At 43.9% G+C, this 25,656-nt stretch overlaps 2 protein-coding genes across 5 annotated transcripts in view; one reads left to right on the top strand and one right to left on the bottom strand.

Moving 5' to 3' along the window:
• ANAPC5 (anaphase promoting complex subunit 5) overlaps nt 1–1,314 on the bottom strand; it is a 98,911-nt gene extending 97,597 nt beyond the window's left edge. For both annotated transcript variants that reach the window (XM_074008115.1, XM_065524944.1), the window contains exon 1: nt 1,007–1,314. The gene's annotated coding sequence lies outside the window, so the exon portion shown is untranslated. The remainder of the gene's footprint in view (nt 1–1,006) is intronic.
• Nucleotides 1,315–1,525: 211 nt separating this feature from the next.
• On the top strand, nt 1,526–25,473 carry RNF34 (ring finger protein 34). 3 transcript variants are annotated; one of them, XM_065524947.2, is made up of 8 exons: nt 1,526–1,615; nt 3,425–3,481; nt 4,122–4,190; nt 16,304–16,522; nt 17,651–18,058; nt 20,801–20,902; nt 21,144–21,345; nt 24,521–25,473. In XM_065524947.2, exons 3-8 carry the CDS (start codon nt 4,182–4,184, stop codon nt 24,709–24,711), a joined length of 1,131 nt encoding a protein of 376 aa, XP_065381019.1. In that variant the 5' UTR covers nt 1,526–1,615; nt 3,425–3,481; nt 4,122–4,181; the 3' UTR covers nt 24,712–25,473. The 3 variants fall into 3 exon arrangements, with proteins under 3 accessions (XP_065381019.1, XP_005572499.3, XP_005572501.3); XM_005572442.5 differs by lacking the exon at nt 3,425–3,481; XM_005572444.5 differs by lacking the exons at nt 3,425–3,481; nt 4,122–4,190.
• Nucleotides 25,474–25,656: the final 183 nt, after the last annotated feature.

The raw sequence follows: 25,656 nt of genomic DNA on the forward strand, positions 1-25,656 counted from the left end.
TCTGGTGATAGACCTGCCAGGCCTTTTCTAATGATGGACAACCATGGCTTTGTACCCCAGTAACATTTTTATTGAGTTTCTTTGTGTCTAGATCATTAGGAGAATTAATTAATACTGTCTCTTCCAATGAAGTTCAGCTGCGTCCTGCATCGTGAATGAAAGGCTTTCTGTGCATTTTTCCAAAAAAGAAAACCTAGGACTATTCTGGATAAGTTACATTACAATATCTGAGCAGCACTTGAAGCAAGAGAAATACATACTCGGATGCATTATTTCAGTTTAAGGAAGTGGCCTGGCGCGCACTCTCTCTCTCTCCCTGTCTTTTAATCTAATATAGCACAACTGTCGAAGCAAATCTATAAGCAACAGAACAGTCTTAGGTCCTCATGAAGAGCGAATTGACTTTTTCATGTTTAAAATCTTAAATACCGGTTAAGTTAGAGGTGAGATTAAAAATTGTAGGAAAATCGGCTGGGCCTGGTGGCTAATCCCAGCACATTGGAAGGCCAAGGTGGACGGCTCACCTGGGGCCAGGAGTTCGAGACCAGCCTGGCCAACACAGTGAAAACCAGTCTCTACTAAAACTAGAAAAAATTAGCAGGGCGTGGTGGCGGGCGCCCGAAGTACCAGCTACTTGGGAGGCAGAGGCAGAAGAATCCTTTGAACCCGGAGTGGGGGTTGCAGTGAGCAGAGATCACGCCATTCCACTCCAGCCTGGGCAAGAGCAAGACCCTGTCAAAAATAAAAAATAAAAAAGGTGTAGGAAAATAAACTGTCATCCAGTATAGCTGAATAAATCGATACCTTAATTACAACCTCAGTTTCTCTGTCCAAAGGCAATTCCAATTGCTCGCGCAAATTCTTTCATTGTGCTACGATTTTGGTTATTTTGAATATAGCTTTTCAAAGAGCTCTTGGGATTTGAGAGCCCTTGGCTTTCTAAGTGTTTTCAATAAGGCTTGTTTTTAAAGGCCGCGTCCTAGCAAGTGCAGCTGCCGCTCCTTACCGGACCCACGAGTGAGGAGCCCCGAGGTCATCACCGAGCGTGAACGCGGGAACATCTGGGAAGGAAATCTGAGGCCCTGCTCTGACGGTCATAACAAAAGCCTTCGAGCCAACCGGCGTGTTCAAATCACCACGGCCCTTGCCGCGCTGTCCTCCCCGGAAACTTGACCACCTAGCCCAGAAAGCCGCAGCAGCTTCCTCAGGGGACGCTGTCTCCCACTTCAAACACCCAACCGAGAAAGCGGCTGCGGAGGGCACCTCCCGCCACGCCCAGGTCCGCCGGTCTCCGCTCGGGGCGGAAAAGAATCCTCCCCCTGCACTCGCAGCCAGGAGGAAACGCCAGAGGCCCCGCCCCATCCCTGTCGCTTCATTGGCTCTGGTGACCGGCCCCCCGAAAGCCGGATTCCTATTGGCCACCTTGGCCGCCGCTCTGAGCTTTTACCAGGGCCCGCGGCGAGCGTGAACACGCCCCTTACGTCCGGACGCTCGGTGGCCTCCAGAGGCGCCGTAATCGCCGCCCAGAGGGAAGGAGGTCGGCAGTGCGAAGAGCTGCTATGGTGCTGAGTTTCCTGGTAGAGCCGGCCGAGCCGAGGCGGTCGCGGCCATGAAGGTGAGGGGCCGGTGGAGCCGGACAGACTCTCCTCGCCAATCCTATCCAGCCAGGGCACCTGAAGCGCCTCCTTTCTTTCCGCCTTAGCGGTTACCTAGTCGGCATCTCGGAGAGCTGCGCTGAGGGGGGTCGCCCGCCCGGCTTCAGGGGCCCCAACCGGCCCAGGGCAGGCTCCCGGACCCTCTTGAGCTCCTCCAGTGCCACCCCCGTCAGCGACCCGAGCGGTGGGGAGAAGCCGGGCGCCCCCAGTGTTCGCGCCGGGTGGGCCTCTCTCTGCGCCGGGCCCTGTGCGCCTCCTCGGGGGCCTGAGGCAGAGCCACCAGGGCTCGCCTCAGCCTCGGTCCCTTGGCGCGCGGCGTGCCCTCTCCCGCCCCGAGTCCTTGAGCTAACCCAAGTGCTGGGGACATCGTGGGACCGAGGAGAACAGGAGGGGTGCAGGGGGTGGTGAGGCCGGGGCCAGGTTAACGGGTTAGAGAACTCTCAGGGCGGGGATGCCACCCGGAAGGGGTGCTTCTTAGGCTGCTCGTCGGGGCCGCGACCTAGAGAAGGCTTGGATGTGCCTCCATCGCCGCTAGGTAAACGCAGCAAGGAATTTGGCAGCTTGAGTTCTCCAAGGTGGGAGTGAGAGCGTGGGAGCATTACTGATGAGAAGTTGAAGAAAAGGGAGAAAGGGAGCGGGGGTTCCGGCCTACTTCTGAGAGATGATTCTCAACCCGATCGCTGAGAGTTCTGAAGAGCTCTGTGAACAGTAGTCAGCTCAGGTATTGATTCATTTGCCGAACTCAAACCAAGTGGGATGAGTCATAAGGCGATGATAACTTTCAGACCTAGACGATTTCGTTAATCTCAGTGCAGAGGTGTGCTGGGGGTGGGTCATCTAGCAGGTGAGCTGCTAGATTAACGCTATCTCCAAAAAGCGTCGAAGATTTACTATGGAAGATTGAAAAGGAGTGTCGACTGGTCACAGAAATTCAGCATATATTTTGTTGAACGTTTTCTGTGCGTTAGCCAAGAGTGAGACATGGTGAGGAGAATTCAACATACAGTCCCACCCCTTGGGAAGGAGTTTACCATTCAAAAGAAGAGTTATTTGCAAGTAATCATATTACATGGGAGACGGCTATAGGTATCAAAAAAAAAAAAAAAAAATTGGAGGCAAAACCCTTAGGAGCAAGAAAGGATACTTCTGGCTGCAGAAAGCAAGGAATATTTTTGCTATAGGTAACTTTGGAACTGTGCCTTGAAGTACGAGGATATTGTAAAAGCTTATTTTTAACTTTCCAGTTTAGTTATAAAATATTATTCCAGCTTGAAATATCTATTAAAATATCTAGAAAGTAGCTTTATTTCCTGAAAACCAGCCTCTGCCGTGTTAAGATCCAAAAACAAAGCAGGGATCTTTAATGCCTCGAAGAATGTCAGTATCTTTATTAATACTAAATTTGGGGCCCATTAAGGAACTAACTATCCAAGGAAAGAATTAGGGACAAGTCCAGTGTTGAAATTTTGAAACAAGTTCTTTGAAAGCAGACGTGGTTTTTGAATTGAAGTGGAAGGTACTACTTTCCAAGTTGAAATTTTAGAAACAAAGTTGGGTGGCAATTGAAATTGTAGAAAAGATATATATTTTCAGAAGCAAAATACAGACCTGAATAGACATCAGCCTGTGCAAGATGAGTTATAAATGATGCTTTTGTTTTTGTGAAACTGGGTTTACACCACTTAGGATTTGGGCTGTTAAATGTTTATTATTTAACTTAATGTTGATTTATATTGAAATTGTTTAATTGTGAGTATGCTCATCTGTAGATTTCTGGGCAGAGACTGATTCCTGATGTCATGGAATGCTAACATGTGAATGTTCATGTAAGGAAATACTTCTTTCTGTGGAATTAAAATTACATTAAAAGCTAAGCAAGTATATCTGGCCGGGCGCAGTGGCTCATGCCTGTAATCCCAGCACTTCGGGAGGCCGAGGCAGGCGGATTACTTGAGATCAGGAGTTCGAGACCAGCTTGGCCAACATAGCAAAACCCTGTCTCTATTAAAAATTATTTTAAAAAGAAAAAAAGGAAAAAAAAGTTAAGCAGTTAAAAACAAAAAAAAGCTAAGCAATTATATAGATAAGTACATGTCCACTCAAACCTAGAGCAGCTGGTTTTAGTGTATGTGTGGAATGGGTATTTACTTTCTCCCTTTGGTATTATGGTTTGGTTTGGTTTGGTTTAGAAACTGATGTTTTGAAATAGGTCTTACCTCTCAGACTCAAGTAACTTTTTAACCTTACAGTAACATCCAATCAATTTCCCATAAGGGATAAAAAAAAAAAATCCAAATTGGTGCTCTGTGTTAATTTGATTTAATCCTTTTTCCCATTTTTCCTTATTTATATTGATCTCACCGTTAATTGTGCTAATCTCGTTTGTTCTTCCAAGCTCAAAATGAGCTATCAAGGAGAAAGTAATCTACTGAATGTAATTCCTTTTCCTTTTTTTTTCTCTGAAAGGTGGGGGAGTGGTGCTAAGGATCAAGTATACTGTTAAAAAAAGAAAACAAAAATCCAAGCATGAGGAAGGTAACATTTATATCTATAGCACACATTATTGTAATAATCTATCAGTTTGACCAATGTCTTGTCTAAAAGTATTACGTTTTAGAGTTCATCATCTGTTTTTGCAACCTGCTTAATGTCCAAATGGTATGAGAGAAATAATTTAGGATGTAGAATTTCTTCCTTTGTGGTATATGGTCGGATATTTGGTCACTAAGAAAGAGTTAGGTCCCTGCATATTGTATTTCAGTTGAAGCAGCAGTTTTGATAAGAAATCCTTTCACATTCTAAGGAACATATGTTTCTCAAATGACTCTAAATAGGATAAAGAGGCCGGGCGCAGTGGCTCACGCCTGTAATACCAGCACTTTGGGAGGCCGAGGCAGGCAGATCACAAGGTCAGGAGATGGAGACCATCCTGGCTAACATGGTGAAACCCCGTCTCTACTAAAAATACAAAAAATTAGCCGGGCGTGGTGGCGGGTGCCTGTAGTCCCAGCTCCTGGGGAGTCTGAGGCAGGAGAATGGCGTGAACCAGGGAGGCGGAGCTTGCAGTGAGCCAAGATCACGCTACTGTACTCCAGCCTGGGCGACAGAGTGAGACTCTGTCTCAAAAAAAAAAAAAAAAAGAAAGGATAAAGATTTGCTTTGTCAGCTGTTTTTTCTGCTTTGCTTTAAGTTATGTAGGAAAGTTTAACCTAACCAAGGATTAAACTGTAAAACTGATTATTTTATATCACTGTTGCTAAGATTTAATACATCTTTTTCCTGTCGTTTAACACAGAACATTGAGTTTTAGCAAACTTAAGGTTGTCCAGAGTTTAAAACAAACCCTGAACATACAGTGGGTGAGTTCTCTGAGGAAGCTTTCACTGGTGGAAGAACTGTATCCCTCCTTGGTCCTTGTAGATTCATGTAGCATCCGAGACAATTATTTTTGAATTTAAAACTTCTAGGTTCATCCTTAAAATAACTATGTAAATAACATATTTAACTTAGAGTTATGGCAAGCAAGGTAGACTCTTATGAGAAGAATCTATGGCATTATTATTACATTGCTATTTACCTAGTTTAATAAAAAGTGAATGACGTAGATCATTTAGTTTTCTGTTTCTTTCTTTTTTTTTTTTTGAGACGGAGTCTCACTCTGTCTTCAGGCTGGAATGTAGTGACACGATCTCAGCTCACTGCAACCTCTGCCTCCCAGGTTGAAGCAGTTCTCCCGCCTCAGCTTCCCGAGTAGCTGCCACGCCTGGCTAATTTATTTATTTATTTATTGTTTTGTATTTTAGTAGAGACGGGGTGTCACCATGTTGCCCAGGCTGGTCTAAAACTCCTGAACTCAGGCAGTCCGCCCGCCTCGGCCTCCCAAACTGCTAGGATTACAGGCTTGAGCCACCATACCCGGCCTAGTTTTCTGTTTTCATACTCATAAACTTTCTTTTTCCTTCTCTCCCCCCAGAAAAAAAAAAATCTTTTTTTTTTGAGATGGAGTCTCCGTTGCCCAGGCTGGAGTGCTATGGCACCATCTCAGCTCACTGCAGCCTCCACCTCAAATGATTCTCCTGCCTCAGCCTCCTGTGTAGCTGGGACTACAGGCACACACCACTACACCCAGCTAATTTTTTTTGGTATTTTTAGTAGAGACCGGGTTTCACCATCTTGGCTAGTCTAGTCTCGAACTCCTGACCTCAAGTGATCCCGCCCATCTCGGCCTCCTAAAGTGCTGGGATTAGAGGTGTGAGCCACTGCGCCTAGCCTGTCATTTAATTTTTATGGAAACCACCATAGCTCTTCTGATTCTTCATTCCAGTCTGGCTGGTTGGTACTATATTTAATGGAATCATTAAAAGGGATCACATCCTGATGTAGTTTAGGATTGACAATTTGTGGTAAACTTGTGAATTCTTTAAATTGAGCATTTTGAAGTATTTTCTCCCCATAGGGATTCTGAAAGCATATTAGATTATACACACACAGAAGCAAAGACAGCTGAACCTTGAGGCCATTTGAAAATCCTGGCACTGTGCCAGAAAGAGAGCTGGGCTACTGCTCTTGCAAAGAAACAGAACACCTTTCCTCTTGTTTTTGTTGACTGTAATGATGTTTCATGGGCTTATATTATTTGAATCTGACTGAGGAACCTGAGAGAGTCCTTATAACCTTATTGGCCAGAAACTCATTCCTACTCTTATGCAGATTATTTAGGTTTGTATTCTTCTCCCTCCCATTTGTTTCCTCCCCTTTGCTCCTACAGAGGAGAGGGGGCTTCTAATTCATTTTTGGGAAAGGAACAGTATGGGAGAAACACAGTCAGTCTCTGCTACTGGACGAAAAAGGGGGACTTGAATATTGAGGAGTTTCAGCGAAGGAACTGACATGCTTGGCTCAGTACTTTCTGGGACCTTCTCACATCTGTCTTCCTGTAGTGAAGATGGAATTCTGGTCTCCACTCAACTAGGTGGTAAGCTGCTCTTGGTCAGCTGTATATTATCCAGACTTGTTGGCTGCAGAGCTAAGGTCCTGTTCTCCAGTTGATGCTATCAGTAAAGCCAAACATTTTAACTTCTATTTGTCTTATTTCTTCTTCTTTTTTTTTTTTTTTTGAGACCGGGGTCTTGCTCTGTCACCTAGGCTGGAGTGCAGTGGTACAGTCTCTGCTTACTGCAACCTCCGCCTCCCAGCTTCAAGCAATTCTCCTGCCTCACCCTTCCGAGTAGCTGGGATTACAGGCATACACCACCATGCCTGGCTAGTTTTTGTATTTTTAGTAGAGACGGGGTTTCACCATGTTGACCAGGCTGGTCTGGAACTCCTGACCTCAGATGATCATCCTGCCTCAGCCTCCCAAAGTGCTGGATTACAGGCGTGAGCCACTGTACCCAGCCTCTGTCTTATTTCTTAATTAGCTCCAAGTTGGATGTGGAAAAAAGGTACTGTTACTGGCTCCCTAAAATCTTGGTGCACTGTCTTTGAAGAAAAGAGAACTGGCATTGGATACGAGAATGACAGGAGGATATCTAGGTGTCTGAGGCAGTCCAAGGCAGGTTTTAGAATTTAATTTCTGGCCGGGCACGGTGGCTCAAGCCTGTAATCCCAGCACTTTGGGAGGCCGAGACGGGCGGATCACGAGGCCAGGAGATCGAGACCATCCTGGCTAACACAGTGAAACCCCGTCTCTACTAAAAAAATACAAAAAACTAGCCGGGCGAGGTGGCGGGTGCCTGTAATCCCAGCTACTCGGGAGGCTGAGGCAGGAGAATGGTGTAAACCCGGGAGGCGGAGCTTGCAGTGAGCTGAGATCCGGCCACTGTACTCCAGACCAGGCGACAGAGTGAGACTCCATCTCAAAAAAAAAAATAGAATTTAATTTCTTGTTATGAGATGTGTAAGGTTTTTTGTTGCTGTTGGTTTTTTTTTTTTTTGAGACGGAGTCTTGCTCTGTCACCAGGCTAGAGTGCTGTGGTGCAATCTCGGCTCATTGCAACCTCCAACTCCCTGGTTCAAGGGATTCTCCTGCCTCTGCCTCCCAAGTAGCTGGGATTACAGGCATGCACCACCATGCCCAGCTAATTTTTATATTTTTAGTGGAGATGGGGTTTCACTATGTTGGCCAGGATGGTCTTGATTTCCTGACCTCGTGATCCACGCATCTTGGCCTCCCAAAGTGCTGGGATTACAGGCGTGAGCCACCACGCCCGGCCGGGATGTGTAAGTTTTTTTTTTTTTTTTTTTTTGAGATAGAGTCTTGCTCAGTCACCCAGGCTGGAGTACAGTGGCGTCATCTCAGCTCACTGCAACCTCCACCTCCCAGTTCAAATGATTCTCGTGCCTCAACCTGCCAAGTGGCTGGGACTACAGGTGCCCACCACCATGCCCGACTGACTTTTTGTATTTCAGTAGAGATGGTGTTTCACCATGTTGCCCACGCTGGTCTTGAACTCCTGAGCTCAGGCAGTCCGCCCACTTCAGCCTCCCAAAGTGCTAGGATTACAGGCGTGAGCCACCGTGCCCTGTTAGGTGTAAGTTTTTAATATGATACCTGGTTTTTAACTGATAGAAGCCAGGCAGACCATGGTCCTATGGCTGCTCTACTGAGAGCTGCTTTGGCTTAAGAGAGTGGGTAGGAAAGGGATTAGACTATCAAGAACAAGTCATTTATTTTTAGTAATCATTGATGGCTAGAAAATAAACTCCCGACACAGGTAAATTCTCTGAGCTTGGAGTTTTGTGCTAGGCATAGGCAAACAGTTGCCTCATTCTCTTATTCTCTGTGTTGTTTTAAACTACATTCATGGTCAAGAGAGGAAATTTAGCTGTCTTCACAGATTAGTGTTCTTTTTTTAAAATACACTTTCAACTTTTAGATTTGGGGGTACATGTACAGATTTGTTACATGGGTATACTGAGTGATGGTAAAGTTTGGGTTACAATTGGTCCCGTCAGCAGGTAGTGAACACAGTACCCAATAGTTTTTCACCCCTTGTTCCCTTCCTCCCTCCCTCCCTTTTCCCCAGATTATTGTTCTTTCTAACCTGTTAGAAAAAGGGTTATAATTCTTAAATACCACTTGGATTCATATGGTATAACCCATGGAGTTTTGCTGCCAACTAAGTTCCCCAAATAGCTCATGGAAGCCCAGATCATGGCTTGCATTTTCAAAGTTCTAGGCTTTTCAGAGATCTGGCTTTGGGCTTTATTCACGGAGGAATAACTGTAGGATTTTTTCCCCCAATGAACAAATAATGGATGATGACCCTTCCATAAAGAAGACATCACTTTGGAATTGAGGCCAGTGAATCGACTGCAAATTCAGAAGCCAAAGGGGTATGCCTACTGTACTGTCAGAAGCCAAAGGTGGGGGTATGCCTAGTATACAACTCAGTGAACTGACTGCAAATTCGGAAGCCCAAGGGCTCCGCCTAGTATGCTGTCTTTCTAGGAATTGGGTTTGCTCAAAATCTAGGAGGAAATGGAGTGGTCTGTAGAAGATGCTTCAGTCTTACTATCAATATGGAAGCAATGAGTGAATAAAAGAAAAATAAAGGAATACAGGCTAATTTAACTGGAGGAAGATCTGGAAGTATAGGGAAGACAGAAATGGAACAGGAAAGAACATGAACTTAGGTCTCTAAAGCTTTTAAAAGGAGGGTGCAGAAGAGGGATCCTTGTTGGTTATGACCCTATTGGACACGGTAACAGGGTTCCAAGGAAATATAATAGAGGCAGAGTGTGAAGAGCTCAGAAAATAGATTGGCGTATGTTCTCCCCATCCCTTGTCCCCCTCTCCACTGTAAGAGCTCAGATTCAATAAACTCTTGGCGAAATGGTCTCTTAAATAGTTCTCCAACTGCTTTTATAGGTTCCGTCAAGACATAAGAGAAAATATGGGCCAAGCGTGGTAGCTCATGCCTGTAATCCCAGTGATTTGGGAGGCTGAAACAGAAGGATCCCTTGAGCCCTGGAGTTTGAGATCAGCCTGGGCAGCATATCGAGACCCCATCTCTAAAAAAATAAAAATAAATGGCTGGGTGCGGTGGCTCACACCTGTAATCCCAACACTTTGGGAGGCCAAGGCAGGCGGATCACCTGAGGTCAGGAGTTCGAGACCAGCCTGACCAACATGGTGAAACCCCATCTCTACTAAAAATACAAAAAATTACCAGGGTGTGTGGTGTCGGGCAAGTGTAATCACAGCTATTCGGGAGGCTGAGGCACGAGAATCACTTACACCCAAGAGGCAGAGGTTGCAGTGAGCTGAGATCGTACCACTGCACTCCAGCCTGGGTAACAAGAGTAAAACTCTCTCAAAAACAAACAAACAAACAAATAAATAAATAAATAAAAACTAGAAAATGTGGACAGATTTAAGGGGGAAAGATCAGTATAGGACACTTCAAGCACTATTAGGTGAATGTCAAGGTGACAGTTGAAGGTTGAGATGCCTTTGCCCTGAGGGGACATGCGGAATAAATTTCTGAAATTTATGAGAAAGTACAGGAAGATGAAACATACTAAAAGAGAACCAGGTAGATGAAGTCCAAGCTTGGAAGGATTTATCTTTTGGATGGATTCTTCAACCTGGAGGTGAAGGAGGACAAAAATACTTTGAACAATGGGTGCTTTTGATAGACCCAGAAATCACTGACTTTCTCCTAATATTGGGAGATTTCACACAAGAAAACATGCGGAGGAGTTAAGGTGGGAAATAAAAGTTTGGGCCCAAAAGCAAAGAGCAAATAAAATCAAGGAGAGCACCAAAGTCCAGCTAAAGTTACAGGCCAATATGTTGTAAAAAGGAAAGGGATTCATTGAAGAATCAGATTAGATTGTTAACAACTCAGCTGACCCTTTTTTTTTTTTTTTGGGAGATGGAGTCTTGCTCGGTTGCCCAGGCTAGAGTGCAATGGTGCAGTGGTGTGATCTCTGCTCACTGCAACCTCCAGCTCCCAGGTTCAAACAATTCTCCTGCCTCAGCCTCTCGAGTAGCTTGGACCACAGGCGTGCACCACCACGCCCGGCTAATTTTTGTATTTTTAGTAGAGACAGGGTTTTACCCAGTTGGCCAGGCTGGTCTCAAACTCCTGACCTCAGGTGACGTGCCGACCTTGGCCTCCCAAACTGCTAGGATTATAGGCATGAACCACAAGGCCCGGCCAAAACTTAGCTGACCCTTTCTTAAAGGATTGGGTAAAACCAAAGTGGGATGTGAAATACTACATATCCCACAACAGAAAAACATGTAGACAGTTCTTGGGGAGCATGTGGCTGAGGCATTAGTCCCAGAACTCTAGGGCCACAGGCTTCCAAAGTAACCACAGCCCTTTCCACTCAGGAATTTGTGGAGGGTGATGTTCCAGCTGAAACAGTATAGGCAGGAAGAAGATATCTTCCCTTTGACTGAGCAGGTCTTAAGCTTTTAACCTGGCCTGTATATCACAATTACCCAGGGAGTTTTCAAAAAAATTCTGGTGCCCAGGCTGTACCACAGACCAGTGAAATCAGAATCTCTGGGGCTGGGACCCCAGGCATCAGTATTTTTAAAGACTTGCCTGGTGAGTCCAACGGGCAGCCGAGGCTGAAAAGCACTCTCTTAAGGGCAGTTTCACAACCCTAGACAAGCCCTTAGCAAGAGGTACAGCAGCTACCAAGGTACAGGACTAAAACACCCGTTCCAACGAAGGGCAGCGGGGGCAGTGTTTCCTAGCACCTCAGTGCTGAAATGAATGTAAAGAAATTCTGTTCATTTCAGCACTGGGATGCCAGGAAACATGGGGCTTAAAGGGGAGATGGAAATTAAGATTTTCAAATATGCTGGATGGGGCCGGGCACAGTGGCTCATGCCTGTAATCCCAGCACTTTGGGAGGCTGAGGCGGGGGGATCACGAGGTCAGGAGTTGAGAGCAGCCTAACCAACATGGTGAAACCCCGTCTCTATTAAAAATACAAAAATTAGCTGGGTGTGGTGGTGTGTGCCTGTAATCTCGGCTACTCGGGAGGCTGAAACGGGAGAATCGCTTGAACCCGGGAAGCAGAGGTTGCAGTGAGCCGAGATTGTGCCACTGCACTCCAGCCTGGGCAACAGAGCAAGACTCTGTCTCTAAAAAAAAAAAAAAAAAAAGCTGGATGGGAAAGAAAAATACTTCAAATAAACTAGTGACAGGGGCTTCCCCTGCTTCAAATTTCTGAACTTTCCAGAAAGCTGGAGTGTTGCAAATGCTCCTCTCAGAGTGGATAACTGTAAGTGGATTTGCCCTTCAATATGCTGCTAAGGTTATTCTCTCATTGGGAGATCATGCTTTCATTGGAAGATTTTGCCCAAATTTAAGTTCACAGATCCTAATGAGGGTGCAACCTGAATTTTTCAGGATTGCTTCTTTCCTTTCTATTCCTGTAGTATTTGGCTGACAATAGTTAATATGTATCTGAGTTGTACCGAATATTGGGTTATAGCATCATTTTTGCCTGGGATACTTTGGAGGTTGACTTGGGCTTTTTTATTTGTTTTTGAGACAGGGTCTCACTCTGTCACCCGGGCTGGAATGTGGTGGTGTAAGCATAGCTCACCATAGCTTTGACCTTCCAGGCTCAAGCGATCCTTTTGCCTCAGCCTCCGAGTAGCTGGGACCACAGGCACATGCCACCACACTTGGCTAATTGTATTTTTTGTAGAGATAGAGTCTCCCTGTTGTTGCCCAGGCTGGTCTTGACCTGGCCTCAAACAATCCTCCCACCTTGGCCACCTAAAGTGCTGGGATTACAGGTGTGAGCCACTATTCCTGGGCTGTTTTTAAATTTTTATTTTATAATAAGTGGCTGAATTAAGTGTTTTTCTTCATTTTCTTTCTGGGGAACCAAGAGGAAATTCCCTTCCTTGTATAGAAACATGAGGAATGGGACAAAATTGTCCCCCTCCAAAATTGGTATCTACACAGGGAATCCATCTGTTTTCCCAAAATAAGTCCTTCTATTCCCTTTACCAGAGCTGTGTAGTTGGGAAAAAAAAAAATTCAGCCTAGAATTTTAATGCTCATACTCACTAACATGGTTTGAAAAATTGTATCCTTCCCTAATTCATTGTAAAACTATCCCTGATAAAAAGGTCATAATTTCTGAGAGTGCTGCTTTTAAAAGAGAGTGTCATTTGAGATTTTTGGTCTTCTTTTTTTTTTTTTTTTTTTGAGATGGAGTCTCGCTCTGTCGCCCAGGCTGGAGTGCAGTGGCCGGATCTCAGCTCACTGCAAGCTCCGCCTCCTGGGTTTACACCATTCTCCTGCCTCAGCCTCCCGAGTAGCTGGGACTACAGGCGCCCGCCACCACGCCCGGCTAGTTTTTTGTATTTTTTAGTAGAGACAGGGTTTCACCGTGTTAGCCAGGATGGTCTCGATCTCCTGACCTCGTGATCCACCCGTCTCGGCCTCCCAAAGTGCTGGGATTACAGGCTTGAGCCACCGCGCCCGGCCGATTTTTGGTCTTCTTTACCAGAAAACACATTTTGAACTTTCTAAGTAGCATGTAAAATTTTAATAATGTTACATTGCCTGTGAAGAGATAATAGAAATTTTTTACAGTTGTCAGTCATAGGATGGTAGAAAGAGGAGCAGGAGAAAGATAAGTTTTTGTCCATGAGGAACTTTTACTATAGTCCAGGAGGCAACATCAGACATGAATTAGAAGGGGATACAAGCTGAGAGAGCTGTTGGTTTCGTAGCTACATTAGTAGGAAGCTAAAGCTTTGCAAAACTGCACTTCTATTAACTCCTGGAATGAAGCGAAGCTTATCCTGGGAGTATTTTCTGCAGTTGAAGTATTTTTTTCCCCAAAAACTGTAACATGCAAACTGAATGTTTTAAAACAAAGTTTTTCCGGTTGTTTTAAGAGTGCATACTCTAAAGAACTGTGGATGAATCCTTTACTTAAAAGAACACTAACTTTATTATTATTAAATTTTTTTGAGATGGAGTCTCACTCTGTCACCCAGGCTGGAGTGCAGTGGCGCAATCTTAGCTCATGGCAAGGTCCGCCTCCCGGGTTCACACCATTCTCCTGCCTCAGCCTCCCAAGTAGCTGGGACTACAGGCACCCACCACCACGCCTCGTTAATTTTTTATATTTTTAGTAGAGACGGGGTTTCACCCTATTAGCCAGGATGGTCTTGATCTCCTGACCTCATGATCCTCCTGCCTCAGCCTCCCAAAGTGCTGGGATTACAGGCGTGAGCCACCGTGCCTGGCCCACTAATTTTTGTATTTTTAGTAGAGAAGGGGGCTTCACTATGTTGGCCAGACTGCTCTTGAACTCCTGACCTCATGATCTACTTGCCTCAGCCTCCCAAAGTGCTGGGATTACAGGCATGTGCCACCGCGCACGGCTTTATCTGACTTAAAGGCATCACTATTTCTTGAGAATTATAGGGTGTGAAGATTTATAATATTGAAATCCTCGGCTTTGATACTTCAGACTGAACCTTGTGTTGTGGTTTGTTCTTTACAATACAACATTACTTCTGGGTAATAGCAGAAACAGCCTTTATCCTTCTTTTGCATTCCAAATTGCCTTTTGCCTTTTAAGGTTGAGGGCTTTTTATTTGCTTTTTGTTTTAAGAGCTTGCTGGACAAACAGTAAATGTTTGACAGAATCAGATAATAAAATAAATGGAACTGTATTATTATGTGCTGCCATTTTAAATAATACCTCAGCTATCTCGACTTCCATTACCTATCACATTATCTAGATTTTAGAATATGCTTAAGAATTAGGACAAGAAGCAAAAGCCTATTCGTTCTAAACACTGTAGCTTTTATTTTAAGCATGGGAAAATGCCTTTGGCCCTCACTGAAAATTTATTCTTTTATGTATACTTGTAACAACTGTGGTTATCAGGTTTCTGAGACTGCAGTTAAAAAAGAGACAGGTTACTCTGGGCAGGTATAGTGATAGCCATGGTGGCTCAGAGAGAGGGAAGAGACAAGGAAAAACCATAGCAAGCAATACATTAGTTCTGGGCCATTTAGTGGAGTGGCAAATAGCCCTTACGCCTTGGAAGGTCATCATGTTTATCAAGTCATTAAAAATCATGTTTAGTATCTTCAGTTTGAAAAGGTAGAATAAAAAATACTTTCCTGTTGTTGCTGTTTTTTTTTGTTTTGTTTTTTTTATTTTGAGATAGACTCTCGCTCTGTCGCCCAGCCTGGAGTGCAGCGGAGTGATCTCGGATCACGACAATCTCTGCCTCCCGAATTCAAGCAATTCTTGTGCCTTTGGCCCTCGCTGAAAGCTAGGAGGCTGGGCACGGTGGCTCATGCCTGTAATTCCAGCACTTTGGGAGGCCGAGGTGGGTGGATCACCTGAGGTCAGGAGTTCGAGACCAGCCATGGTCAACATGGTGAAGCCCCATGTTGTCTACCAAAAATACAAAAAATTAGCTGGACATGGCAGGTGCCTGTAATCCCAGTTACTCGGGAGGCTGAGGCAGGAGAATCGCTTGATCCTGGGAGGTGGAGGTTGCAGTTAACCGAGATTGCGCCATTGCACTCCGGTCTGGGCAACAAGAGCGAAGTTCTGTCTCAAAAAAAAAAAAAAAAGAAAAAGAATTTGGAAAGTAGAGAAAATTTCAGAGAAAATAAATTACACATAATACATTAAAATCTATTCTGGTTTGTCTACAACTTCAGGTAAAAAAAATAAAATCTAGAGAGAGTTTCAGTTGGTGTTTTGATGTTTTCTTAGTCATTTAAAAAAATTATTTACATATGCCATAGTATATTATACTGTTACAAATGCGAAAACAGAGGTTTAAGGAAATGAAGTAATTTAAATTTATAGGCCTGGTGTAGTGGCTCACACCTGTAATCCCAGCACTTTAGGAGGCCAAGGTGGGCAGATCACTTGAGGCCAGGCATTTGAGAACAGCCTGGACAACATGGTGAAACCCCATCTCTACTAAAAATAAATTAGCCGAGTGTGTGGCGTATGCCTGTAATCCTAGCTACTCGGGAGGCTGAGGCAGGAGAATTGCTTGAACCCAGGAGGCGCAGGTTGCAGTGAGCTGAGATCATGCCACTGCACTCCAGCCTGGGTGACAGAGCGAGACCCTGTTTTTAAATAAATAAACAAATTGATGTTATTTCTGTTAAATAATAGCTGAGAAAATCTGCCTTAGACTGTAGAACTATAGTGTCTAGTGCAGTGGCCACCAGCCTAATGTTGCCAGGTAAAATACAGCATGCCTGGAAAATTTGAATTTCAGATGAAAAATGAAGAATTTTTAGTATATGCATATCCCAAATATAGCAGAGGACAGACTTTTATCCAGTCTTTTTTTTTTTCTTAAACATGCATGTGTACATGTATCTGTTTTGGGTGGATATGTAGGTTTTTTGTTTTATAAGATTTGGATCATGTTCTCTTTTCCTTTTGTTTAACGAGATCATGGGTATTGGCAATGCCAGATATTCTTTGGAAATAGCAGAAAATTAGTTCTTTCCAAATGGCTTGAAATTTCAGTGCCCAGAAGAATACAGTAATCTCAGAGTTATTGAGGGCAAACTTACCTCTCCAGAATAGTATTCCCTGAGGATCCCAGAGAGCCCAGATTCCACTTAGCTTTAAACTGTGGGATTTGTGTTCCTTTTCAGGCGGGTGCCACGTCTATGTGGGCTTCGTGCTGTGGGCTGCTGAATGAAGTCATGGGAACTGGAGCTGTCAGAGGCCAGCAGTCAGGATTTGCAGGAGCCACTGGTCCATTCAGATTTACACCAAACCCTGAGTTTTCCACCTACCCACCAGCAGCTACAGAAGGGCCCAACATAGTTTGTAAAGCCTGTGGACTTTCATTTTCAGTCTTTAGAAAGAAGGTGAGTTGGATGAAATGTTACATAACAAGACACATGGGTCAGAATTCTTGATTGTAGGTTATTTTGAATAGCTAGTGAATTTTCATTTGTTTGTAAAAATATCAAAAGCTTAGTTCCATTAGCCATTTTCCATCTAGAAAAGTACTTAATTTGGAGGGATTATATTACCGCTCAAATTTTCTGACTAGACATTATTTCTCATGTTCAGGCATCCTTTCTCCTGAACTTTGACCTGTTTGTGTCATTTTATTCTCCGTGATGATGTTTATTTCCTAAAGCAATAAATTTATTAGTCTGTAGTTTTGTTCACAAATGATTTACTGTAACTGTGATTCAGATTCAAGTTTCAAAAAAGTATCCCTTAACTTTCAAATGAAGAAATGAATGCAATAAATTAACTACTCTTTAGAGATTCAACATAAAATACTTAGCTAACAGTTATTTTCACTAAGATAGAAAGTCATTCAGAGAACCTCATATTGGTAGGTGTCCTTGTTCTCTTTGATCATTAGTTTAGTCTTTTGAAATACTTAAGGAAAAACAAATGTTAGCTTGTGGGAACAATGCACTGAGCGGAAACAACCACATCTTAATGCCCTCTTAAGCTTCTGCAGTGGCATGGCTTTGATTGTGATTAGGCTGTGCAGTTTACTGATCACTGTATTAGTGGGTCCTGTATTTTCTTGGATTGACCTTGAGAGATCAGTTGCCTTTCTCTTTCCCTCTCAGGTTGTGTTATGCTTTTTGTCTTCTGCTCTTTAAATGGGGAAATTGTTCATGTAGGAAAAGACCAGGAAGTGTGATTATGCTTTCTGCTCTATGTGGTTCAAGCTCTGTTTTGTTAATTACATGTTTATACCAAGGGGCGGAAAGGTTTTAATTCATTAACACAAGAGTATGTTTTTCTTAAAGTCCTATATTAGAACTTCTGTGAATTCAGACTGCCTTGGCAATGAATTATTTTGTTTTTCATGGCTTTTGGAACATGAAAATGCCTGTGGAAAGAGTCTGGTGCCATTGGGGACTTTGCTAAGAACTAAAATTAAACTTTAATAGAAGGCAGAAAGAAAACTCATGTTTTCATAATGGTTTATATTTTGCTATCATCAAATGCTTTTCTTTCTTCAGCATGTTTGCTGTGACTGCAAGAAGGATTTTTGCTCCGTTTGTTCAGTTTTACAAGAAAATCTCCGTAGATGTTCTACTTGTCACTTATTACAAGAGACAGCATTTCAGCGCCCTCAGTTAATGCGACTGAAGGTGAAGGACCTGCGGCAGTATCTCATTCTGAGAAATATACCCATAGATACTTGTCGTGAGAAGGAAGACTTGGTGGATCTAGTGCTGTGCCATCATGGACTAGGCTCTGAGGACGACATGGACACAAGCAGTCTGAATTCTTCAAGGTCCCAGACTTCTAGCTTTTTTACACGTTCGTTTTTTTCAAACTATACAGCCCCCTCTGCTACTATGTCTTCATTTCAGGGAGAGCTTATGGATGGAGACCAGACATCCAGATCTGGAGTGCCGGCACAGGTACGAGGGAGTAACTAATTACACCCAGGGCCCGGCACGCTTACTCTTGGCCATATATGGTGGGGCCTTTAGTGCTTGACAACTTCTGATAAACTTCAAGTCATGTGCTGGAGTGGACCTTCCACACCCAGCTGAACTCTACACTTAAAGGCTGTCCTGATGTATAGTGTCTGCTGAGGTGCTAGGTGGCTCCAAAGTCTGCCGTCTGAAGGGTTCCAAAATAGCTCATCAGTCTCTTGGCCTTAGTTACCTTAGTTTCTCTATCTTATACAGTTAGACACTAACTGTTGAAGAAATGGCTGTGAAAAAGCAGCACATACACGTGTAGTGTTGTGTGTTAGTACAGATGTTTCAGTGACCACAGAAAACAATCAGTAGTGTCAGTTAGCCTCATGCCCATTTGCCTTGCTACGGTGAAACTGTTCTAATTTAGTTAATGAAAGAGCCATCTGAATTAGTGAAAAAATGTAGCTATTTACTGATTGTAATTAATAATATTGTCCCAATGAGGTCCTTGGGCATCCTGACTGAATAACATGTAAGGGCTTGTAATTAATATTTACTTGTACGTGAGTGATTCTAAACTGCTGAAAGAAATGTTTTGAACAAATTTTTTTCTCATTTAATTTTCTTTTCTGAAGAAGGGGGTTATTAAAAGTAGAAGAAAGCTGGATGAGGTGCTGTGAGCCTGCAATCTGATACTTGGGAGGCTGAGGCAGGAGGATTGCTTTAGTTCAGGAGTATGAGGCTGCAGGTGTACCATGATCACAACTGCGAATAGCCACTGTACCCCCAGCCTGGGCAACATAGCAAGACTTTTTTTTTTTTTTGAGACAGACTCACTCTGTTGCCCAGGCTGGAGTGAAGTGGTGAGATCTCAGTTCACTGCAACCTCCACCCCACGGGGTTCAAGCGATTCTCCTGCCTCAGTCTTCCGAGTAGCTAGGATTACACGCAGTTAATTTTTGTATTTTTAGTAGAGATGGGGTTTCACCATATTGGTCAGGCTGTTCTCGAACTCCTGACCTCAGGTGATCTACCTGCCTTGGCCTAAGTGCTAAGATTACAGGCGTGAGCCAACCGCATCTGGCCAAGAGTGTCTTTTAATTAGTAAATGAATAAATGCAGAGGGAAATTTGGTCTAACTGCCTTCTAGATATAGTCCTGTGTCCTCTAATAATGTTTTGGTCAATGATAGACCACATACAGAGCAGTGGTCCTGTAAGATTATAATACCATATTTTTATTTCACCTTTTTTGTGTTTAGATATGTTTAGATGCACAAATACTTATTACTGTGTTATAGCTGCCTACAGTATTCAGTACACTAACGTGATGTATGGCTTTGTAGCTGGCCATGCCCTATAGCCTAGGTGTGTAGCAGGCTGTGCCATCTAGGTTTGTGGAAGTACACTGTGATGTTCGCACAATGACAAAATTGCCTAGGGACACATTTCCCAGAATGTCTCCTAGTCGTCAAGCAACACATACTGTAGTCGTCAATTAGATAAGTCTAAGCCGGGAGTTTTTTTATTGTCTCAAATGGGAATTGGCATATTTATGCTGCAAACATAAGGCATACCTGACTTACGTACTCCTTTTGGGCATACACCACCATTTGGGTGGTGTGGATTGCTGGATGCTACAATATGGTGCCTGGGAATCAGTGGGGTGGAATATATATATACACACACACACGTATATGTATATATACACACATATACATATATGTATGTATATATGTATGTATACATATATATACACACAGACATACTTTTTTTTTTTTTTTTTGGAGACAGAGTCTTATTCTGTCACCCAGGCTGGAGTGCAGTGGCACAATGTTGGCTCACTGCAAGCTCCGCCTCCCAGGTTCAGGCCATTCTCCTGCCTCAGCCTGCCGAGGAGCTGGGACTACAGGTACGTGCCACTATGCCCAGCTAATGTTTGTTTGTTTTTTTTTTTTTTTTTAGTAGAGACAGGGTTTCACCATATTGGCCAGGCTGGTTTTGAACTTCTGACCTTGTGATCCACCCGCCGCAGCCTCCCAAAGTGCTGGGATTACAGGCTTGAGCCGGGGTGGAATGTTTGAAACTGGGAACTGACCTAGCTTATTGTAGAGCTATTGTCAAAATAATAGTCAAAAGAAAATATGTGAAAGGCGGCACATAACCCAAACTGAAGAGATTTGTTTTTTCTAAAGCATTCTGATTGAGAAATTTTAAAAACTAGAATTAGCCTCAGCTGTCAGTGAAGTCTAGAAAGCCTTTATTGGAATTAGATTGTCTTAAGTATGCTGTGTTAGGACTGAGATCTTTAAAATCAGATGCCCCTGATGCTTGGGCTGACCTGTCAAGAGCTTTAGCTTTTTTCTGTCTGCATCTTATAGGCTCCAGTTAAACTAGCCATTTACAGGTGGTTTGATAATGACACAGTGCCATCCCATATCCTTAATGGCTTTGGCATTCCATTATGGGACCTTCCTGAGAGAGTTAATACTTTGGTTAGATTTTATAACTTTACACACACACAGGAATTTGTGTTTTGAGCTAACTTTATGGAAGGTAGGTTCTTCATGCAATTTTGTAAGACCCAACTCTTTGGAAGGTTCAGCAGCATTCAGAATCCAAAGATGTGGATTATGCTGGCTTTCTGGTCATCATGGGGAGCATCGATGGCAAGGTTTTCTCTAGTGATAAATACGGATTGATTCCTGACCTAATGAGATACATTGTGTAAGTGTAGGTACAAAGTGAAATCACTTCAGCAAACACGGAAGATGATGACGACGACGATGATGAGGAGGAGGAGGAGGATGATGATGATGAAGAAAACGTGGAGGATCGGGTGAGGCCACCTATAAAATTTGGTTTCCCTGACATGTCAACCTGACAGGAAGGGAGGGTATCCTGTGGACTTTCTCTAGATTAGAACAGGATGTTTCTTCTGGTTGAATGTAGGACAGTATACTGAAACACTTCTAGGACTGCTGAGATGACTGGAAGAATATTCAGGGCCAGTGATGAGTTTAGAGTGAGGAGGGTCTGGACTTGTGGGACCAAGGCTAATGGATGCTCTGTGGTTTCAGAACCCCGGGCTCTCCAAGGAGAGAGCGAGAGCTTCGCTGTCTGACTTGTCAAGCCTTGATGATGTGGAAGGGATGAGCGTGCGCCAGCTGAAGGAAATTCTGGCTCGGAATTTTGTCAACTATTCTGGCTGTTGTGAAAAATGGGAACTGGTAGAGAAAGTAAACCGGTTATACAAAGAGAATGAAGAAAACCAAAAGTCCTGTAGGTTGATCTTTTCATTTTTTCCCTATAGTATTTTTCCTTAGGCTTTTAAAAACTGGGTTGTTTCTGTCACAATTAAGTCAAATTTATTTTTGAGAAAGCTGTGAACCATTTTACTGAGTATCAGTTAGTTACATGAGCCTGTTTATAGATCTGGAAAGTAGTAACTTCATTATGTGATGTTCATTGTGTCTGCGAGACCACCACTGCCAAGTGAGTTAGAAAATTATTCAATTTGGTTTTTCTTACTATAATTAACTATTTGTTAGAACCCTAATTAAATTCCTTGTCTCTGTAAAAATGCTTATTTTCTCACTAATGCCTTTGGCCGGCCAGTACCTTAGTTCTCTCAACTTTTAAATCTAACAGTAGGGGGAAAATTCCCTATAGCCCAGCTGTTACATAGTTCTTAGCATCAACTATTTGTAGATTTCTTTGTTTAAGTCACAAAAAGCTGAGGTTAAGAACTTCTGAACTAGGCTGGGTGTGGTGGCTCACACCTGTAATTCTAGGACTTTGGGAGGCTGAGGCGGGAGGATCACTTGAGCCCAAGAGTTTGAGACCAGCCTGGGCAACAGAGAGAGATCCCATCCCTACAAAAAAAACAAAACCAAAAAAACCTGATGTGGTGGCACCAACCTGTGGTCCCAGCTACTTGGGAGGCTGAGTGGGGAGGACTGCTTGAGCCTGCAGGGAGCCATGGTCATACCACTGCACTCCAGCCTAGGTGACGGAGCAAGACTGTCTCAAAAACAAAACAAAACAGAACAAAAACTTCTGAACTATGTATTGATGAAATTTGGCACAGAAATTCTCCCTCAGCTGGTAACATCATCAAGCCCATGGAACATTTATGGACAAGAAAAAATAATTCAGTTGTATTTTATTTTTTTCTTTTTAATTGTAAAAAATAATATGTGTACTTCAGTATTTTTAAATTGAGACAGGGTCTCACTATGTTGCCCAGACTAGTGCTGAACTAGGCAAGGGCTACCATGCCTAGCCCTCAGTGGTATTCAGACTAACAAATCTTATGTTCCTGTCTAGCTTCAACAGCCCTCCCATTATTAGCTTTTATCATTTTGAGTTTTCTCTTTTAAAAGTTGGTTATAGGCCGGGCGCGGTGGCTCAAGCCTGTAATCCCAGCACTTTGGGAGGCCGAGACGGGCGGATCACGAGGTCAGGAGATCGAGACCATCCTGGCTAACACAGTGAAACCCCGTCTCTACTAAAAAAAAATACAAAAAACTAGCCGGGCGCGGAGGCGGAGCTTGCAGCGAGCTGAGATCCGGCCACTGCACTCCAGCCTGGGCAGCAGAGCGAGACTCCGTCTCAAAAAAAAAAAAAAAAAAAAAAAAAAAGAAAACATAAAAGCTGGTTATAATACAGCATTTGTTGAGGAACACGTTTATGCCCAGAAGGTGCACAAAGTATTTTGGCAATCCTACTTCTAAGATGATGTCACAATGGTAGATGCAGGAATCTTCATCCTCAGAGCTTTCAGAAATCCTAGGCTACTGGCTGGGAAATGGTTTTCTGGCAGTGAGGGGAGAAGTCAGTTTACTTCTTTTTTTTTTTTTTTTTTTTTTTTTGAGGCGGAGTCTCGGTCTGTCGCCCAGCTGGAGTGCAGTGGCGCAATCTCGGCTCACTGCAAGCTCCGCCTCCCGGGTTCACGCCATTCTCCTGCCTCAGCCTCCCGAGTAGCTGGGACTACAGGCGCCCGCCACCGCGCCCGGCTAATTTTTTCTATTTTTAGTAGAGACGGGGTTTCACCATGGTCTCGATCTCCTGACCTTGTGATCCACCCGCCTCGGCCTCCCAAAGTGCTGGGATTACAGGCGTGAGCCACCGCGCCCGGCCAGTCAGTTTACTTCATAAATGTAAACAACAACTATGTATAGTGCACAACGATAATGCCACTCCCACCCTTAAGTAGTTTGTGGTGTAGGATATAACATGGTTTTATTATGATAGCATGTTTTCCAGTGTCCTTCTCCATTAACGCACTGTATAATCTAACCCTAGTTCAGTCTCTGGCTTGGGTGGAACACACACTTTGTTTTGAGCACAGTTGGCATCTTTCCTAGCTTGACTGGCTCCAAGTCACTGATACCAAGATTGTTCCCATATCCCTGACAAGACGCTGGCTCCTCTGCTTTCCTAAGTTCTAAAGAGTGGGAAGGAACCCTCCACACAGAAGGGGAGACCAACGCCCACTCTGATTTCATCTTGAGTTGCCTAGTGCCTTCTCCATTGGCATATCTGCCATCTCATCCCATAGATCCTTTCGCCCCAGGTCCACACCAGTAGTCATGGGCCATGAACTAAGACCCCAGATCACAAGAATCTCTTCCCATGAATGGCAGTAAAACACTTCTTTTAAATCTAGAGACTACTGACCTTTCAAGCTTGAATTCCTGTTCTGTTCCAACTATTCATGATTCCCTTCGATCTCCTCTGACCTGTAGAAAGGGAAGCACCCAAATCCATAGCCCTATGGCCACATCTCAGGCTGGGGTTAACTTTAACTTATTCGTAGTCTTTCTTATTCACAGACTATATTTTCTCAGACGTAAAGGTGGGCCAAGAGCCAGGACGGCCTATCTCTTTCAAGTTAGACTTCAGCAGGGCAAGGAACATGGGTGGCTTGAGATGATTCTAAGGCTAGGGAGGGAAGGATGCACAATTATTCCTAACTTTCCTATGGGGGCAACTAAGGCTCCTTTTCCTACTGAGATGAGGCTCCGGAGACTGTGATGTTCCCAGGGATACAAAGCTGGGGCAACTGAGTTAAATTCCAGTAGCATCCTGACTCCAAAACCCATCTGCAGAAGACCAGCTGAGGGTTTCTTTTTCTAGTTACAGAAGTAATATATCCCTATCACAAACGTCTTGAATTAGACAAAGATATAAAATAGAAATACATAACTAACATTTGTTGAGTACTTCAAGCATTTTATTCTTTACAAAACCCTGAGGTATAGCTTTTATCATTGCCTTTTCTAGTGGAGAGAACCAAAGTGCAGAGAAGTTGGGATCATTTCTTGTACAAACTGGGGTGGCATTGGGCCTGCAGTGGTCATTCAGCAGGTGGCTGCTCAGCTTTGGAAGGGGAGGGTGGCTAGCTGGCCAGCCATAACCAAAGCCAAGGCTTTAGCTCTCTGTTGCCTTTCAGATGGTGAGCGGCTGCAGCTGCAGGATGAGGAAGATGACAGCCTGTGTCGCATCTGCATGGATGCCGTCATCGACTGTGTCCTGCTGGAGTGCGGGCACATGGTTACCTGCACCAAGTGTGGCAAGCGCATGAGTGAGTGTCCCATCTGCCGGCAGTATGTGGTGCGAGCCGTGCACGTGTTCAAGTCCTGAAACTGAAGCTCCCCTCATCAGGACAGTCACCCCCAAACATTTCAATGCACAGAAGGGACTGGAAAGCTACTGTTCAAAGGCTGAAGCTATTTTTAAACATTATTTTCACTACTAAGTGGGGACAGAAAGATCCATCCTGAGTTGTGGAAACATTGGTCCATGCCGTGAGCCTGTCTGCCTGTGGACACGTGAGCTTCCCGGGCTCAGCTGGGCTTTATCACACATCCCGTGAACACTCATTGAAGTCAGCCTGTTTGTGCCATGTGGGCATCAGCCACTGTTGTCTTGGGAGGACACTTACCCTGTTCTCTTATTTCTCCTTCATCCTATTTTTAACTTAAACTGCTCAGATGTTTGAAACTTCTGTCCTCTTTGGATGAGATCAGTGTCCACAAGTGGCCGACATGGAACATGCCGAACAGTGGCTCCTCTGAATGTTCACTTTATTAGTCATGTATATTTTAAATGCTAACATTTGATGAATGTAAGGTTTCCACATTGTTGCTGTTTCTGCATTTAAACATAATTGGGAACAACTGACATTCTCTAGTCGACTGCCAGGGCCTTAGACTCCACATGTCCATTTTTGTTCAGGTATAGCTTTTTATAGCAAGGGCTGCATCTAGCTTCTTTTATTAGAAGTGTGTGCTAAATTCCTTATCAATGTGTAATCAGTTTACACTGTTTTGTATAGTGAAGGTGTATTTTCAGTGCTACCCGCTAGCTGATTTTAACTTTAGGAATAAAATTAGTTTTAAAAGCTTTTGTTTACATTGTCTTGGTCAGTTCCTAAATCAGAAGCATACAGTATGAATGGGTATCTGCGCCCTGGCCTAGCACCCCTCTTCAGAAGAGATGGTGGGAGCACCTTCAAAGATGTCACATGGGGTGCAGTGGCTCATACCTTGTGAGGTTGAGGCTGGAGGAATGCTTGAGCTCACGAGT

The sequence above is a fragment of the Macaca fascicularis genome, chromosome 11 (genome assembly GCF_037993035.2).
Source record: "Macaca fascicularis isolate 582-1 chromosome 11, T2T-MFA8v1.1".
NCBI lineage: Eukaryota > Metazoa > Chordata > Mammalia > Primates > Cercopithecidae > Macaca > Macaca fascicularis.